The following is an 18,629-nucleotide window of genomic DNA, read 5'->3' as shown; positions in this document are numbered from 1 at the left end:
TTAAAAGATGAGAATAAGTTACTTTTACTGTCTGTTCTTGCCTTGGCATTTTTCAGAGTTGCACATATCAAAGCTCAGGCCAGATTAAAAAAATAATAAACACTACAAAAAATATTACACTTTAAATAACTCTTGTTAAACTTGGGAATAAACCAAAGAAAGGGTTGGAATATTTAGTGAAAAATTCAAGGGGACTGTTTTTTTTTTCCTATTGGTTTTCTAGACAATGGTGTACTAATGTTAGTGCCTTAATCTTCCCCTTGAAACTAATTTAAAGGCTCTACATTTCATACCTTACACTGGAATAGGAACCCAGGTGGTGCAGTGGTTAAGCGCTCAGCTGCTAACCAAAAGGTCGGCAGCCACTCCTTGGAAACCCAATGGGGCAGTTCTACTCTGTCTTATAGGGTCTCTATGAGTCGGAACCTACTCGACAACAACGGGTTTGGCTTTTTTTTTTTTTTTTACATTAGGGAAAGTTCTAAAATCATCTGAAAGTTAAATGTAAAATTGAAGCTACTAGAAATGTACTAGAATGTCTTAAAACCTTGGAGTGGAGAAAGCTTTTCTTGGGTTTTAAACCACATGAATGTATTTAAAAAAAAAAACATTAAAAATGACCAAAATATTTGAAGCATTCCTCTCCATTAGGAATAGAAGAAAATTCATAAATATAATAAAGACTGCTTCCCAAAACCTAATAGCAAATATTATCCTAAATTATGAAACACTGAAACTTTTCAATTAAAGTCAGGAATGGTATAAAATTATATCACCATTAACCAAAAAAAAAAGAAAAAACCCAAACCCTTTGCCACTGAGTCAATTTCTGGCTCGTGGCGTCCCCATGTGTGCAGAGTAGAACTGCTCCATAGGGTTTTCAAGGCTGTGACCTTTTGGAAGCAGATGGCCAGGCCTGTCTCCCAGGTGCCCCTGGGTGGGTTTGAACACCAACCTTTCGGTTAATAGTCAAGTGTTTAACTGTTGTTTAACTGTTTCTTTAATATTTTAGAAACTGCAATAAACCAAAACCAAACTTTTTGCTGCTGAGTCGATTCTGACTCACAGCAACCCTACGGGACGGAACAAAACTGCCCCGTAGGATTTCCAAGGAGCGGCTGATGGATTTGGACTATCAGCCTTTTAGTTAGAGCCGAGCTCTTAACCTCTGTGCCACCAGGGCTCCCAGAAAATGCAATAGGAGATGAAGACTAAGTGACGACTGGAATAAACATTGAAAGATAAAACTGTTTCATAATATGATTGATATGGTTGTTTGCCCAGAAAACCTAAGAGACTATGGTTTTAAAATTCTACTAAAATTAAAAAATAAGACAATATACAAACATAACCCAGGTCATCTCTATTACCTAATGAACGCCTGGAAAAGGAACTGTAAAGATTTATACACCAACATTGACAAAAACTTATTAAAGAAAACTAAGAATAGTTTTCTATTAGTATGAAACATGATGAACTCCCCACGTTGTCAAAATTAATAAATTAATAATTAAGATAGTACCAATTATAACACCAAAACGCTGGCTTTCTTTCTCTCTTTTTCTTCCTTCCTCCCTCCCTCCCTTCCTTCCTTCCTCCATTTCTTTTGGCTTTTAGTTAAACATGGTAGATTCAACAATGCTTATATTTCTGCTTTCTACTGTAACCCCAGTAAAGAAAGAAACAAGAGCAGACAAATAAGTTGATATCATTTTGGAAGACAAAAGCCCGAGGGAGGGGTTAGCAGAGCTGAGGAATCTGAATATCAAGTGCTTAGGGAAGATGTGCCAAAAAGTTGCAGAACAGTGTCTCAGAACCCTAAAAAAACTCAGGGATCAGAGGCACCGGGTTCCTCAGGAGGGAGGGGTGACATTTAGTGCTGAAAACAGGAGAGTTACTTGGGGATCTCTGTGAGGGCAGGTAGAGCCCCGTGCAAGAACACCAAGTGCTATAGCAAGTATTATAATCGATGTGTTTCCTCATCTGTGAGAACCCATTTTACAGATGAGGAAACAGAGACTCAGAGAAGTTGAAAAAATTTGCCAACTATTAATTGTTGGGAAGATATTGTTATAATTTATATATTGCTACTTTATGCTAGCAATTCATTTGGGGGCAGAAAGGCATGAAACAGAAAAGGTAAATTCATAGTGGATTACCAATCTGTAGATACTTGCATTTTTAGTTATTGAGAAATTTCAGGACACTTTCTGTTTTGAAAATAGTACATGCTTTCGTCTGTTCAGGAAACCGTGGTGTCCTAGAGGTTAAGAGCTACGGCTGCTAACCGAAAGGTCAGCAGTTCGAATCCACCAGTCGTTCCTTGGAAACTCTATGGGGCAGTTCTACTCTGTCCTATAGGGTCGCTATGAGTCGGAATCGACTCCACGGCGGTGGGTTTGGTTTGGTTCTTCTGTTCAAGTGTACGGCTTGTTTTATAGGCAGTTACCAATTCATGAAGCATATTATTTTTTATTCATGAAGCATATTATTTTTTATTGATAGTAGAAAATGATATACGTGATTTTCTGTGGAGATAAAAAATTGAAACGATTCTTCTTTTACAAAGAAGGTATAAAAACATACTGTTTGTGGTTATGAAGAGCATAACAAAAGTACACATATGTAGGTAATTCACACTTGATCCATTATTAAACTGTATTTTGAAGATTTTATCTATCTAGAAAGCATCCTTTCAAGTGTTCAGGATATATCAGCACAAATAAAGGCCAGATTTTGTGTATTTGGTTCCAAAGAACATTAACGAACATTTGATTACCACTTAATTTTTTTTTTTTTTTTGTTAATTTTAGTATCTCTCGCTCCGCATTTTCCAATTAGGAAAAAATTAAGGGGCGTGAATTGTAAAACTAAAAATCGGTATCCTTCAGACTTACTGGAGCTTAATAACTGAAAGAGGAACCATCCCGCTCTTAAGGAATTAAACTGCTCATAGCTAACTGACTGACCTTGGGTTTACCGCTTCCTGAGACCCACAGAACATTCCATGCCTAAAATAACAGTTCCTCAAGTCATCCACACTACTGTCGTAGGAACCCTCGCGATCAACAGCTGACTGCATTTATGTCTTCATGTTATCTGAACAAACTTCACCCTATTTTGACAAACGTTAAATTTTAATTAACTCTCTATACTCTTAACTTCCTTATTCTTGGTATATAAACCCCTGATTTTTTTTCTTGTGGGTGGAGTTCGTTTCTACTTTTGGTTTGGATGCTGCCTGATTGATGAATGTTTGGCCCTGCTCCAATAAACTCATTGTAAATTTGAAGTTTACCTCAATCTCTGAAATTTTCTTTGACGGAATCTTAAATGCTGGCGAGAAAGGGATAGAGCTCCTTTTCTTGGTATATAAAATGATATTTTGGGCAGAGTGGGTTTGAAGGAATCACCAAAATCACCTTTTCAACATTATTTAATCATCTATCTGGAATAGGCAAATGTATCACTTCTCAGCCTTTTCGCTAAGATCATGGGTAGGGTAGGCAAATACACAGAGATGAAAAGGAGGAATGGGGTTATTGCTTAAAAGACATAAACAAAAAACAGCAATGGAGCTCAGAAGCTGGGAGGAAGGGCTCTTACAAATGGTGAAAGGAGTCTGAAGGGACCCGGGTGGAGAAAGGAGTGGTTTAGTCACTGATGTGTTTTTGTCTCTTTGTTCTGCAGTGTAAGACACACCAGTTCTTCCTCACCTCCTTCACGGTTCCCACCAGATGTCACCAGTGCACCTCCCTGATGGTGGGTTTGATAAGACAGGGCTGCACTTGTGACGGTAAGGCCGCAATGGGAGAGATGGGTGAATTCAGGGTACTAATGCTTACACCCAAATGTCCTCTTTAACTTGTCCAAGCATGACGACGAGCTGACAACCTTATTGAAAACCTCATTGAATCTGCTGTATATGGGAAACATCGCACTGATGGTCCTTGGGAATATTTGGGGGGCCTCTGCACTTCACAACCCCAACTGGCCTCATTCACCTCACAATCTGTGTCAGTGGTACCCCCAGGATATGTGCAGGGAGGGCCTGCAGGCAACAGCACATTTATTAAGGAAGTGGATTTAAATATAGTCTGTTCTCTGTAGCACTAATAGAGTGAGTTTGCGGACCAAATTTACTAGCTTATGTGACAGGAAAATGGAATGCTCTCCTTGGGTTGTAATGTTTTTTTTTTTTTTTCCCTTGAGTTGTAATTGTTTTATATTACTCATTTTATTTCTTATAGAAAATACAGTTGAAATAAAACAATATATTTTTGAAAATATTGAACAATCCCTGTGTCATAAAAGACATTTCATTCTTTGTACTAGAGAACAGATTCTCTTCCTACTTGTTCATATTATTAGTTAGTCAAGTTGAGGGCTCACTGCCTGCCAGATCCTGGGATAGGTGTTGGGGACACGGTGCCCAGCAAGACAGATTTCCTGGCCACTGCGGTATGTCAGCCAGAGTCCCCTTAACCATAAATGTCGTTTTAGCTCATTAAATAAAATGGGATCTAAAATGGGGGAATTAACCAGTTGTTGAGTTGACTCCGACTCACGGGGAGTTAAGCAGTTGCGTATCAGAGTAGAACTGTGCTCCACAGGGTTTGCAATGGCTGGTTCTTCAGAAGTACATTACCAAGCGTTTCTTCCAAGGAGCCTCTGGGTGAACTCCACCCTCCAACTAAGGGCACTGGCCGCACCACCCAGGGACTCCCATGGGCAATGAGGTCCTTAATAAAATCACCTCTAGGGCTGCAGAGGCAAGCTCTGAGCTGAGCTCCCAGGGGCTGCCCGCCACATGACTCTGCCTCTTCTGGTCTTGGGAAAGCTGCTACTGCTCTTACAAAAAGATGTTCCCTCAGGAAGCTGCCACCACTGCTGCCACCCTCAGAGTCTGCTCCTTCTGCCAGGACCAGGAAAGATGCTGCTGCTGCAGGTTCTGCTGAATCATGACCTCACTGGCAGAACTAAGAAATCACCCACTGTCTTAGTCATCTGGTGCTGCTGTAACAGAAGTACAACAAATGGGTGGCTTTAACAAAGAGAAGTTTATTCTCTCACAGTCCAGGAGGCCACAAGTCCAAATTCAGGGCATCAGTTCCAAGGGAATGCCCCCTCTGTTGGCTCTGGAGGAAGGTCCGTGTCATCAATCCTCCCCTGGTCTGGGAGTTTCTTTGTGCAGGAACCCCAGGTCCAAAGGATGCGCTCTGCTCCTGGCACTGCTTTCTTGGTGGTATGAAGTTCCCATGTATCTCTGCTTGCTTCTCTCTTTTATATCTCAAAAGAGATTGGCTTAAGACGCTATCCAATCTTGTATACCTCATCAGCATAACTGCCGCTAATCCATCTTATTAGATCATAGTGATTGAATTTACAACATATAAGGAAATCACATCAGATTACAAAATGGTACACAATTATACGATCCTGGGAATCATGACCCAGCCAAGTTGACAGATATTTTTGGGGGACACAATTCAATCCATGACACCCACCAAATCGGGCAGCCCCTACTCCCTCTGGCTCCACACCACTAAAACGAATACTCTGCCTCCTGCATCTCTCCCAGCTTGACTCAACTCAAAGTCTCACACAAAGTCATCTTAGCTGCAGGAGAGCCTAGGCAGTGTCGTTTTTAGCATGTCAGCCTCTGCAACAGTAGAAGAAATTATAATGGAGGGTGAAGGAGTCAAACCATTGTCTCTACCACAATCGTATTTTTTTATTTCCTCCAAAAAGCATGTGGGTTCTCATGTCACACGACCTGTGTAGGAAAAGCTCCAAGAGCGTGTCCGGTGCCTTCCCAGCAGAAGAAAGCTGTCTGTCTAGACCCACAAGAAGGCATGGGGACAGCCTATGAAGGCCGTGTGTGGGTAAGTGTCAGTATTATGGACTTAGAGGAGCTCTTAAAAAGTTTATTAATCACTGCTTATTTTGTGAGCGCAACATTGGTCAGAAACATTATATGGCTGAAAAGAGCAATTGAAAGTTTCTGTTCCATCCTAAGACGATTTCAGAACAAAATTGAGCTGTCTCCAATAGGATATTCTGAAAAGTCTCGAAGTTTCCTGTTTCGTCCTTACCTTATGAGGTACAAACGCTGAGATCCCTACTAGTGCTACTTTGACTCCAGGTCGGCAGTTATACGTTATGTTATTGTCGTTAGGTGCCGTTGATCAGTTCCAACTCTTAGCAACCCTGTGTACAACAGAATGAAACACTGCCTGGTCCTGCGCCATCCTCACAATCATTGCTGTGTTTGGGCCCATTGCTGCAGCCACTGTGTCAATCCATCTCATCGAGGATCTTCTTTTTCACTGACCCGTACTTTACCAAGCGTGATGTCCTTTTCTAGGGACTGGTCCCTCTTGATAACATGTCCAAAGCACATGAGACAAAGTCTTGCCATCCTCGCTTCTAGGGAGCATTCTGGATGTACTTCTTCCAAGACAGATTTGTTCATTCTGCTGGCAGTCTACGGTACATTTAGTATTCTTTGCCAACACCAAAATTCAAATGCATCAATTCTTCTTTGATCTTCTATTATTCAGTGTCCAGCTTTTGCATACATATGAGGCGATTGAAAATACCATGGCTTGCATCAGGCGCACCTTAGTCTTCAAAGTGACATCTTTGCTTTTGAACAGTTTAAAGAAGTCTTTTGCAGCAGATTTGCCCAATGCAATGCATCTTTGGATTTCTTGACTGCTGCTTCCATGGGTGTTGATTGTGGATCCAAGGAAAATGATGTTGCTTATTGGTCCAGTTGTGAGGAGTTCTGTTTTCTTTATGTCGAGGTGTAATCCATACTGAAGGCTGTGGTGTTTGATTTTTATCAGTAAGTGCTTCAAATCTTCTTCACTTCAGCGAGCAAGGTTGTGTCTTCTGCATAATGTAGGATGTTATTGACTCTTCCTCCAATCCTGACGCCCCGTTCCTCTTCCTATAGTCCAGCTTCTGCGATTATTTGCTCAGCATACTGATTGAATAGGTATGGTGAAAGGATACAACCCTGATGCACATCTTTCTTGATTTTAAACCATGCAGTATCCCCTTTTTCTGTTCCAATGACTGCCTCTTAGTCTATGTACAGGTTCCTCATGAGCACAATTAAGTGTTCTGGAATTCCCATTCTTTACAATGTTATCCATAATTTGTTATGATCCACACAATCAAAGCCTTTGCATAGTCAGTAAAACACAGGTAAACATCTTTCTGGTATTCTCTGCTTTCAGCCAAGATTCATCTGACATCAGCAATGATATCCCTGGTTCCAGGTTCACTTCTGAATCTGGCCTGGATTTCTGGCAGTTCCCTGTCAATGTACTGCTGCAACCGTTTTTTAATTATCTTCAGCAAGATTTTACTTGCGTGTGATATTAATGATATTGTTCAATAATTTCCACATTATGTTGAATCACCTTTCTTTGGAATGGGCACAAATATGGATCTCTTCCAGTTGGTTGGCCAGGTAGCTGTCTTGCAGATTTCTTGGCATAGACAAGTGGGCGCTTCCAGCGTTGCATTTGTTTGCTGAAACATCTCAGTTGGTATTCTGTCAATTCCTGGAGCCTTGTTTTTTGCTAATGCCTTCAGTGCAGCTTGGACTTCTTCCTTCAGTACTGTCGGTTCTTGATCATATGCTGCCTCCTGAAGTGGTTGAATGTTGACCAATTCTTTTTGGTACAGTGACTCTTTGTATTCCTTCCACCTTCTTTTGATGCATCCTGCATAATTCAATATTTTGCCCATAGAATCTTTCCATATTGCAACTCAAGGCTTGAAATTTTTCTTCGGTTCTTTCAGCTTGAGGAGTGCTGACCGTTTTCTTCCCTTTGGTTTTCTGTCTCCAGGTCTTTGTACATTTCATGATAATACTTTACTTTGTCTTCTCTAGCTGCCCTTTGAAATCTTCTGTTCAGCTCTTGTACTTCATCATTTCTTCCATTCGCTGTAGCTACTTGATGTTCAAGAGCAAGTTTCAGAGTCTCTTCTGACATCTCTTTTGGTCTTTTCTTTCTTTCCTGTCTTTTTAATGACCTTTTGCTTTCTTCATGTGTGATGTCCTTGATGTCATCCCACAACTCATCTGGTCTTTGGTCATTAGTGTTCAATGCATCAAATCTGTTCTTGAGATGGTCTCTAAATTCAGGTGGGATATACTCAAGGTTGTACTTTGGCTCTTGTGGACTTGTTTTAATTTTCTTCTGCTTCAACTTGAACTTGCATATGAGTAATTGATGGTTTGTTCCACATTTGGCCCCTGGCCTTGTTCTGACTGTTGGTATTGAGCTTCTCCATCTTGTCTTTCCACAGATGTAGTCGATTTGATTCCTGTGTATTCCGTCTGGCAAGATCTATGTGTATAGTTGCCATTTATGTTTTTGAAAAAAGGTATTTCCAATAAATAGGTCGTTGGTCTTGCAAAATTCTATCATGCGATCTCCGGCATCATTTCTATCACCAAGGCCATATTTTCCAACTACTGATCCTTCTTTCCACCTTTTGCATTCCAATCACCAGTCATTATCAATGCATCCTGATTGTATGTTTGATCAATTTCAGACTGCAGAGATTGGTAGAAATCTTCAATTTGTTCATCCTTGGCCTTAGTGGTTGGTTTGTAAATTTGAATAATAGTCATATTAACTGCTCTTCTTTGTAGGCATATGTACTTCAGGATAGATCTTGAAATGCTTGATAGAAGCATTGTACTTCAGGATAGATCTTGAAATATCTTTGTGGTAATGAATGTGATGCCATTCCTCTTCAATTTGTCATTCCTGTCATAGTAGAACATATGATTGTCTGATTCAAAATGACCAATACCAGTCCATTTCATCTCACTAATGCCTAGGATATCTATCTTCCAATGTTCCATTCATTTTTGATGACTTCCAATTTCCTAGATTCATACTTCATACATTCCACATTCAGATTATTAATGATAAATTGTAAGACTAATAGTAAGATAATATTTTTGAGAAATATTGAAAATTTGAGTTGATTTGAGCCATGGTGCTAACAAATTTAAATTCAATATTATCTACAGGCTGAGTTGTTACTGCTATTTTAAAGAGTTGCTAATATTAATTCATAATGGGATCATTTTTATTTCCACAGGAGTCATTCACCCTTCAAAGGAATTGCCTTGTCTTAAAATTTTTGTTTGTGTTATATAGTTCTGTTCTATATCTTTAACAAGAAAAGTGACATCAATAATGAAAAATTTTAATTATTTTAATTTCATATGTAATAATTGGGTAGTATTTGATGTTTCAGTTTGGATGTTTTTATGTTTCTTTTTAAAAAAATCAAAATGAAAGATCCCAAAGAAAGCAGGAGTGAAAAAAGGATGGCAAAGAGCATTGGGTATAGTTTGTGACTTCAAACTCTTCCTGTATGATATGGATGAAGAAAAAGCATCGAAATCCAGCGTTGTAGTGAGTCAAGTGATTGACATGAGGTAAGCTTTGGAAGGGATAAATTCTTTATAATAAAAATATGGAAATAAAAATGGTTCCTGATATTTTCTTTAAATGGTGTTGTCATTAAAATTTAACTTTGTTAAATTTGAAATTTTCTCCAGTGCCATATTTTCTCTATAAAATAGAAGATTTTTGCCTAAACTTTGCATCACCACCTTTTAGGTAGTTTATAATTCAATGTGATATTTATCAGATTTTTTTTGGTAAAAATTTTGTTTTCTAATTATTGATTTATCTAGATACAATTTTCACGTATATGTAACATGATTGTTAATATATATATATAAAGTGGTATATGTATGTATGCATGTATGTATGTATATATGTAGTAAGAAAGGAGATAAACCCTCAAACCAGACATTCTTTTTTAAAAAATTGAAAAATAATTCACACATCGTAAAATTCACCATTTTATATTGTGTGATTCAGTGGTTTTTAGTATATTCACAAGGTTGTGCAACCATAACCACAATCTAATTTTAGAGCATTTTCATCACCCCCCAAAACAAACTTCATACCCATTAACAAGCCCCATACCCACTAACAAACCCCATACCCACTAACAAACGCCATACCCACTAGCAGTCATTTCTCATTTCCGCCCTCACCCAAACCCTGGCAACTACTAATTTTCTTTCTTTCTCTATGAATTTGTCTATTCTGGACATTTCATATAAATGGAATCATACCATATGTGGTCTTTTGTACCTGGCATCTTTCACTTAACATACTGTTTTCAAGATTTATCCACGTTGTAGCATGTATCAGTACTCTGTTCCTTTTTATGGCTGATACCCTTTAACAAGTGGAGGAAATTCCTAGTCTATTGAGTATTTTGATCACGAAAGGGCGTTGGATTTTGTCAAATGCTTTTTCTGTGTTATTGAGATGATCATTTTTTTTCTCTATTCTATTAACATGGTGTGTTATTTGACTGTTTTTTTATGTCAAACCAACTTTACATTCCTGGGGTAAATCTCACTTGGTCATGGTGTATAATCCTTATTATATACCGTTGAATTGGGTTTGATAGTATTTTGCTGAGGATTTTTGCATCCACATTCATAAGGGATATTGGTGTATAGTTTTGTTTTTTTTTTTCCTTGTGATAACTTTGTCTGATTTTGGCATCAGGGTTATACTGACCTCATATAATGAGTTAGAAAGTATTTATTCCTCTTTATTTTTTGAAAGTTTGTGACAGATTGGTATTAATTCTTCTTTAAATGCTTGGTAGAATTCACCAGGGAGGCCATCTGGTTCTGTGTTTTTCTTTATGGGAAGTTTTTTGATTACTAGTTCAATCTCTTGTTATATATTTGTTCATATTTTCTATATCTTCTTGGGTCATTTTTCATAGTTTGTGTCATTCTAGGAATTTTTAAATTTCATTCAGGTTATCTAATTTGTTGGCATATAATTGTTCATAGTATTCCCTTACACTTCTTTTTATTTCTTTAAGGTTGGTGGTAATGTCCCCTCTGTCATTCCAGATTTCAGTAATTTGAATCTTCTCTCTCTCTCTTTTTTTTCTCTTGATCAGCTAAGGTAAAGATTTGTCAATTTGTTGATCTTTTGAAAGAACCAACTTTTGGATTCCTTGATTTTTCTGTTATCTATTTCATTAATTTCCACTCTAGTTTTCATTTCCTTCTACTTGCTTTAGGTTTAGTTTGCTCTTCTTTTCCTAGTTACTTACGGTTAAGATTAGATTACTAATTTGAGGTGTTTTTTTTTTTTTTGGATAGTCTTCAACCACCCCCATAATCATAAGGCAATAATCCATCCCTCACCAATGAAGTGAATAGGAGGGAATTAGAACACCTTTCTTCAGGGTTTGTTGTTGTTGCTACTTGTTGTTTATTTGTTTAGTAACTTTTCAGAACTAATCTGTAAAGCCTGTATTATTTGTCACGTGTGGTGACTGAAGCTTCTTCTCTATTAGCTTGGTGGTCAAGTAATGACTAGAAAGAGATTTCCTAAATGACCGGAAACAATAAATCTCCTAGTATTTGTGAAGGGACTCTGTGTGTGTGTTGGGACCTTCAACACTCAGCCAGGCAGTTGAAAACTGTGTCTTACCCTTCACTTCCTGCTTGTGCAGAGCCTTAAAGTCAATCAGAGGTGAGACCTATGTATGGCCTTTTCACATCTTTCCTGAGCATGCACACAGGCCTAGGTTTGTGAACAGTCTTACACACGTGTATGGCCATCTAGATTCCTAGCAATGTGTCAGAGTTTTTCAAAGCCCCTATGGACATCTCATTCTCTAACTTTTCCTTTTAAGATTTTTTATTAATTTATTGTTTGTCCCAACTGTTAAAAACTGCCTCAGGTGGCCATGAAGTTAAAACATTTGGCTGTAGTTGTTTTCTATCAATACTCTCACAATGGGTAAGCTCTGAGTGAAGACAAATACAGGCAGCCTTGCAAGTGAGGTCTTCCAGGGAACCACCAGACAGAACAAATAATGACAGTTCTTTGGAAATGATGCTTTGAAAGAGATCTCCAGTTCATTTCCTCTCCCTCTTCCTTCCTTCTGCTCCCTCCAATGTCTGATGTCTTCCATGTTGCACCAGGAATGTGGGCTATCATTTTTTTAAGGCTACCATGAAGGTGGAGAGTGGAGGATGAGACTAGGAAAAGTTAAAACACCACAAAGCGGACTATTATTCCCAATATCTAGCTGTTTTTCTTGAGTAAATTCTCCCCAGATTGCTGCAAGCCTTTGGTTAATTTTCAAAGTTCTGAAAAAGTTGATTTTGCAAATTTTGCCAGTTTTCTCATTGCTTTTATGGATATTTTCAGAGACCTTTACTCTACCGCTTTTGCTGATGTCACTCCAGACAGTCTTGAAGTGTTTAATAAAGAATGTTGAATCAGTGAACTTGTAGCAAGCATATCCTGTTGAGGGAAACACAATATGATTCTCTGCTCTCTCTGACTGTTTTGAAACTTTTAGACTCCTCTACACCTTCCTCTTAGCTTCTGTCCTTGGCCTTCTTCTCTTCATCCTACATATACTCCCTGGGCAATCCCATCACATTGGGTGACTCCAGGTGTCACCTTCACAGTGATAGTTAAGTGACTTGTCAGCCCAAACTTTCTCCTTACCACAGTTTACATGATCTTAGCTAAGTTGGCACCTGTGTCAGAAATTCGGTAGCACCTTGAATAACTGGCACAAGAAACCAGATAATCTTGAAGGCATATGAACAAGGGGAGAGGAATAATGACATTCTCATATGTGAAAATAGAAAGATTAATCTGGCAGTGTGTTTTTTATAATAAGATAGTATGAGGGCCTGTGTGTGTGTGTCTGTTAGATGTTGATAATGGCAGAAACAAAGGTGGTGCTGGAACAAGAAGTACAGCTCGAAGTAGTCCGTTCTTCAGATTAGATGACTCTGCACAAAGATGATGGCTGTGGTAAATGCAAAAGAAAAAATGAACACAAGAAATATTACTAAGGTAACTGCATGGGACATGTTGAGTGACAGATAAGGAAAATGGCCAGATGACTAAGCGATTACACAGATTTTAAGTCATCAGGACTGAAAGATTAAAGGTAACATTAGCAGTAGTAAGGATATGATGGAAAATAACTGTACTGGGGGAAATAATATGAGTTTTGTTTTAGAAAAACATCAAACGAGCAGTGTCAAAGAGTTTCCTCTCAACCAAGATGGCATAACAGGGACAAGATTTATCCTTCCACGTGAAAAAAACCAAAAAACTGATTTTAAGGCACTAGACATCAGATAATGAAGGGCCATGATTCCTGAAAACTGGGAACTAAATAAGGTGAGCTGTGGATTTGCTCCAGGTTACTGCCTTAAGAGAATTTCCAGTGCACAACACAGGAAGCAGAATCTCAGGCAGAGCCTTGTGTACTCCGTGAGTTGAAGAGATGGAGCTGAGGGACTGAAGAGACAAAGGTAGCTAGAGGTCACATGACTGAGTACCAAAGAGTAGAAAGCTGTAGAGGACAAGTGAGAGGAAGTATTCAGAGAGATGCAGAGGCTCTTGCTCAAGGATTCAGCAAATTACTTATTAGTACGTGCATATGAGGAAACTACCCAAGGCTAAGGAAGGAACCATCTGAAAGTATTAAAGAGTGCCCAGTGCTTACACAAGGCTTGAATAGCTCTAACCATCCAGACTGGACACCTCAAGATTGGGTGTAATATGCAGAAGGGTCTTACCTTAGTACCAACAACAACAAAAAACCAACCCATTGCCGTCAAGTCAATTCTAACTTACAGTGACCCTATAGGACAGAGTATAACTGCCTCATAGTGCTTCCAAGGAGCGGCTGGTGGAGTCAAACTGCTGTCCTTTTGGTTAGCAGCCAAACACTTAACCACTGCACCAGCAGGGCTTCTTTGCCTCAGTGTGGGGAATAATTAGCCCTTCTCCAAACGCACTCTGGTTTCACCTAACGGATCTTAAAATCAAGACCTGAAAAGATCAACTCTTCCCAAGTTTCCATATCCCTATAAATGCAAAAATATCTACCACCCAGCAAGAAAACATTCACAATGCCAAGTATGCAGTAAAAAATCACCAGGCCTGCAAAGAAACAGAAAAATGAGACTCATAATGAGGAGAAAAGTCAACCAATCAAGACTGGCCCAGGATTGATGCAGATGTTTGAATTAGCAGACATGAACATTAAAACAGTTATTATAACTATTTCATGGTTTCGAAAGTTAAATAGAGACATGGAAGATAGAAAAGAAAAAAGTCAAATTTATGCAGATGAAAATGACAATATCCAAGATGAAAAATATACCAGATATGATTAACGGCAGATTAGAAATTGCAGAAAATAGGACAGAGCAGGACTATCCAAAACGAAACAAATACAGAAAAAGAACATAATACGTTGAATTGTAGGACAACTTCAAGTGACTAATATGCATAATTTAAGTCTCAGCAGGACTGAAGAGGGGAGGGACAGAAAAAAATATTTGAAGAAAAAATATATATGCAACTAATTTCTTATTGTGATAAAAATATATAACAAAACATTTGCCAATTCAATTTTTACATGTGTAATTCAGTGAATTGATTACTTTAGTCATGTTGTACCACCATTACCACTCTCCTTTTCCAAATTATTCCAATGCCATTAATAGAAACTCAGTGCCCCCTAAGCTATGACTCTCCTCCCCACCTCCCCCCAATAACCACTAATAAGCTTTGGTATCTACACATTTACCTATTTCATGTAAGTGGGATCATACAATATTTGTCCTTTTATGCCTGACTTATTTTACTCAGTGTCATGGATTGAATTATGTCTACAAAAAATATCTGTCAACTTGACTAGGTCATGATTCCCAGTATTGTATAAATGTGTACTGTTTTGTAGTCTGATGTGATTTCCTTATGGGTTGTAAACTCTATCACTATGATGTAATAAGACAGATTAGTGGCAGTTATACTGATGAGGTATACGAGATTGGATAGTGTCTTAAGCCAATCTCTTTTGAGATATAAAAGACAGAAGCCAGCAGAGACACAGGGGGACCTCATACCACCAAGAAAGCAATGCTGGGAGCAAAGCACATCCTTTGGACCTGAAGATCCTGTGCTGAGATGCTCCCAGACCAAGTGAAGACTGATGCATCACAAGGACCTTCCTCCAGAGCTGACAAAGAGAGAAAGCCTCCTCCTGGAGCTGATGTCATGAATTTGGACTTGTAGCATACTAGACTGTGAGAAAATAAATTTGTTTTTGTTAAAGCCATCCACTTGTGGTATTTCTGTTATAGCAGCAATAGATAACTAAGACACTCAGTATAATGTTTTCAAGTTTCAACCATGTTGTAGCACATACCATCAAGCTTTCATTTCTCTTTATGGCTGAGTAATATTCCATTGTATGTATGTACCACTCTTTGTTTATCCATTGATGGACATTTGGATTGTTTCCTGCAATTGGTTTTTGACAAAGGTGCAAAGACTGTCCACAAATGCTGCTGGAACTTTTGGATATCTATATGCAAAAAATTCAACTTCATCTATACTTCTTACCATATACAAAAATTAACTAATAATAGACCATAGAATTAAATGTAAAACCTAAAACTATAAAACTTCTAGAAATAAACATAGGAGAAAACCTTTCTGATCTAGTATAAAGCAAAGAATTCTTAAATACAACACCAAGTACAGTCATAAAAGAAAACAAAAGATAAACTGCACTTCATCAAAATTTAAAACTTCTCTTCAAAATACATTGTAAGAGAAGAAGATAGAAGCCACAGACTGGTGGGTGGGTGGTGGTGGGAATATTTGCAACTCAAATGCCTGACAAAGAACTTGTATCCAGAACGTGTAAGGAAGTCTCAAAACTCAATCAAAGAAAATAAACAACATAATTTTAAAAATGGGCAAAAGTTTTGAAAAGACGTTTCAACAAAAAAAGATACATACATGGCAAATAAGCACATGAATAGATGCTCAACGTCATGAATTATTAAGGAAATTCTAATAAAACCATCATGAGATACCACTACCCATCCATTAGAATGGCTAGAATTAAAAGACTGATCATTTCAAGTGTTGGTGAGGATGTGGAGGACTTGGAACTCTCAAACATTTCTTTATAGATCATATAACCACTTTGGAAAACAGTTTGGCAGTTTCTTAAAAAGTTAAATGCGCACATACTAAATGATCTAGTCATTCTACTCCTAAATATAACCCTGAGAGAAATCAAAGCTTACGTCCATACAATGACATGCATGAATATTCACAGCAGCTTTATGTATAATAGCCCCAAACTGGAAACAACCTAATGTCCATCAACAAGCAAATGGATAAATTATTGTACATCCACACAATGGAGTAATAGCACTAAAAAGAAGTGAAATATTGATAAATATGACAACATGAATGAATCTCAATTATGCTGAAAGAAGTTAGATAAAAAAAGGAGTACATATTGTATATTGTCATTTACATAAAATGCTAGAAAATGCAAACTGATCTATAGGGACAGGAAGTAATCAGTGATTTCTTGGGAAGGAGGGAGAGGAGAAAGATTACAAAGCAGCTGCAGGGAACATCTGGGGGTGACAGATAAATGTTCATTATCTTGATTGTAGTGATGGTTTCATGGTTGTATACATAAGTGAAGATTTGTCAAATTGTACACTTTAAATATGTACATCTTACTATATGTCAATTATGCTTTAATAACATTTTAAACATACATTGAATGAGCTGAGTTGAGGGCCAAAAACCCCAAACCCATTGCCGTTGACTAAATTCCAACTCATAGCAACCCTATAGGACAGAGTAGAACTGCCCCATAGGGCTTCCAAGGAGCGCCTGGTAGATTCCAACTGCAGACCTTTTGGTTAGCAGCTGTAGCTCTTAACCATTGCACCACCAGGGTTTGCAAGGTGAGGGCATTTGGGGCTAATTCTGGTGGCCATGGCTTTGGAATCTGACTGGCACTCCTAGGCCAGCTCCATGTGGCTATCTGAATTAGGGAAAGCCCGGAATTAATTTGTTTCTAATAATATGCTGCTGGCTGGTTACTGCCTGTCATGGATTGAATTATGCCCCCCCCAAAATATGTGTATCAATTTGACTGGGTCATGATTCCCAGGCTTGTATGATTGTATACCATTTTGTAATCTGATTGATTTCCTTATGTGTTGTAAACTCTTATCACTATGCTGTAATAAGATACATTAGCAGCAGTTATACTGATGAGGTCTACAAGATTGGATAGTGTCTTAAGCCAATCTCTTTTGAGATATAAAAGAGAGAAGTGAGCAGAGATACATAGGAACCTCATACCACCAAGAAAGCAGTGCCAGGAGCAGAGTGCGTCCTTTGGACCTGAGGTTCCTGCGCAGAGAAGCTCCCAGACCAAGAGAAGATTGATGACATGGACCTTCCTCCAGAGCTGACAGAAAAAGCCTTCCCCTGGAGCTGAAGCCCTGAATTTGGACTTGTAGCCTACTGGGGTGTGAGAGAATAAACTTCTCTTTGTTAAAGCCATCCACTTGTGGTATTTGTGTTAGAGCAGCAACAGATGACTAAGACACTGCCATTCCATTACTTTGGTCACTCTCAGTTCCTACAGAAAAAAAAAGTTAAAATCCAATGAAATTAAAATCGAACATTGTCTTTGTGTATTGTTTTACTTTCAGGTGATTTTACTCATTTCCAGTTGTGCTTTTTCTTCAGGGACAGAGCATTTTCTGTCAGTTCTGTCTGGCCCTCGGATTTTAGTCCTGGGAGGAGAAAGGAAGTGCCTCGCATGTTCATAGTAAGTGTGCAGGCTGCTGTTGGATCACATGATCATATGTTTTGTTTCAGTCCACGTCTTGCCTGTCCACAGAGGTCGAGGCCCCACTGGAGTCAGAGACTTCATAAAAGCTGTGAGAGAATCTCTCTCCCCCTTACTTGCCACAGTAAATCTGCCCACCTGTTCTACCTCAAAGTACTATAGAGAGTTTGTTTGCATGTATCACAGTCTTTCATCCTTCTGGTAAATCCAAGAAGTCAAATGCAAATATTCTACGCTATCATCTACAGGACAGATGTCCCATTCATAGCTGAAAACAAGGTGAGCTTGAAAAGAAAGATGGTATCGAGGGCTGGAAAGAACAGAAAAAAGTGACAGAGAAAGAGAGATGGTTCAAAAGTGATGCACTTCAGGGTCGTGTGTAAGGGGAAGAAAGCTCCTTTGGCGTGGAGACCAGTCTTGTCTCCTTCTGGTGTATCTCAGTGCACCTGCCAAGGGGCTGTGTAGACTACAGGTCAGATGAAAATGCTTGATGAATTAATCCCTGACCTTCAGGACACGTGAATGAATGGCTTCTAGAAATAGAGACACTTTGTAAAATAAGCTTCCTCTAAGGCAATATTTTGAAGTCATCATTCAAAGTCAAATCAAGACCATCACATGGAAAAATTGGAGAATACGTGGTTTTGCAACCTCTTAAAAACTCAGAAGCTTTTCTCTTTAAAAATATTCAAGTGACTCTAGAATGAGATAAATAAAGTGGCAGAAAAAGAAGAGGACTGCTCCTCTCTCATTCAACCCATGTGGTCATAGTCAACCTGTAGATCTTGTATTTAACAAATACAAGATCAGAC

General features: G+C 38.5%; 1 protein-coding gene across 1 annotated transcript in view; it reads left to right on the top strand.

The window, feature by feature from the left end:
* LOC101351540 (serine/threonine-protein kinase MRCK alpha-like) overlaps positions 1–17,759 on the top strand; it is an 87,033-nt gene extending 69,274 nt beyond the window's left edge. Inside the window, exons 8-12 of the mRNA XM_012558968.1 lie at positions 3,691–3,796; positions 5,752–5,885; positions 9,339–9,478; positions 11,623–11,624; positions 17,698–17,759. Coding sequence (XP_012414422.1) covers positions 3,691–3,796; positions 5,752–5,885; positions 9,339–9,478; positions 11,623–11,624; positions 17,698–17,759 — 444 coding nt within the window. The remainder of the gene's footprint in view (positions 1–3,690; positions 3,797–5,751; positions 5,886–9,338; positions 9,479–11,622; positions 11,625–17,697) is intronic.
* Positions 17,760–18,629: the final 870 nt, after the last annotated feature.

The sequence above is a fragment of the Trichechus manatus genome, unplaced genomic scaffold (assembly GCF_000243295.1).
Source record: "Trichechus manatus latirostris isolate Lorelei unplaced genomic scaffold, TriManLat1.0 scaffold00201, whole genome shotgun sequence".
In the NCBI taxonomy this organism is placed as follows: Eukaryota; Metazoa; Chordata; class Mammalia; order Sirenia; family Trichechidae; genus Trichechus; species Trichechus manatus.
The sequence above is the reverse complement of the archived record's forward strand: the minus strand, read 5'-3'. Positions and strand labels throughout refer to the sequence as shown.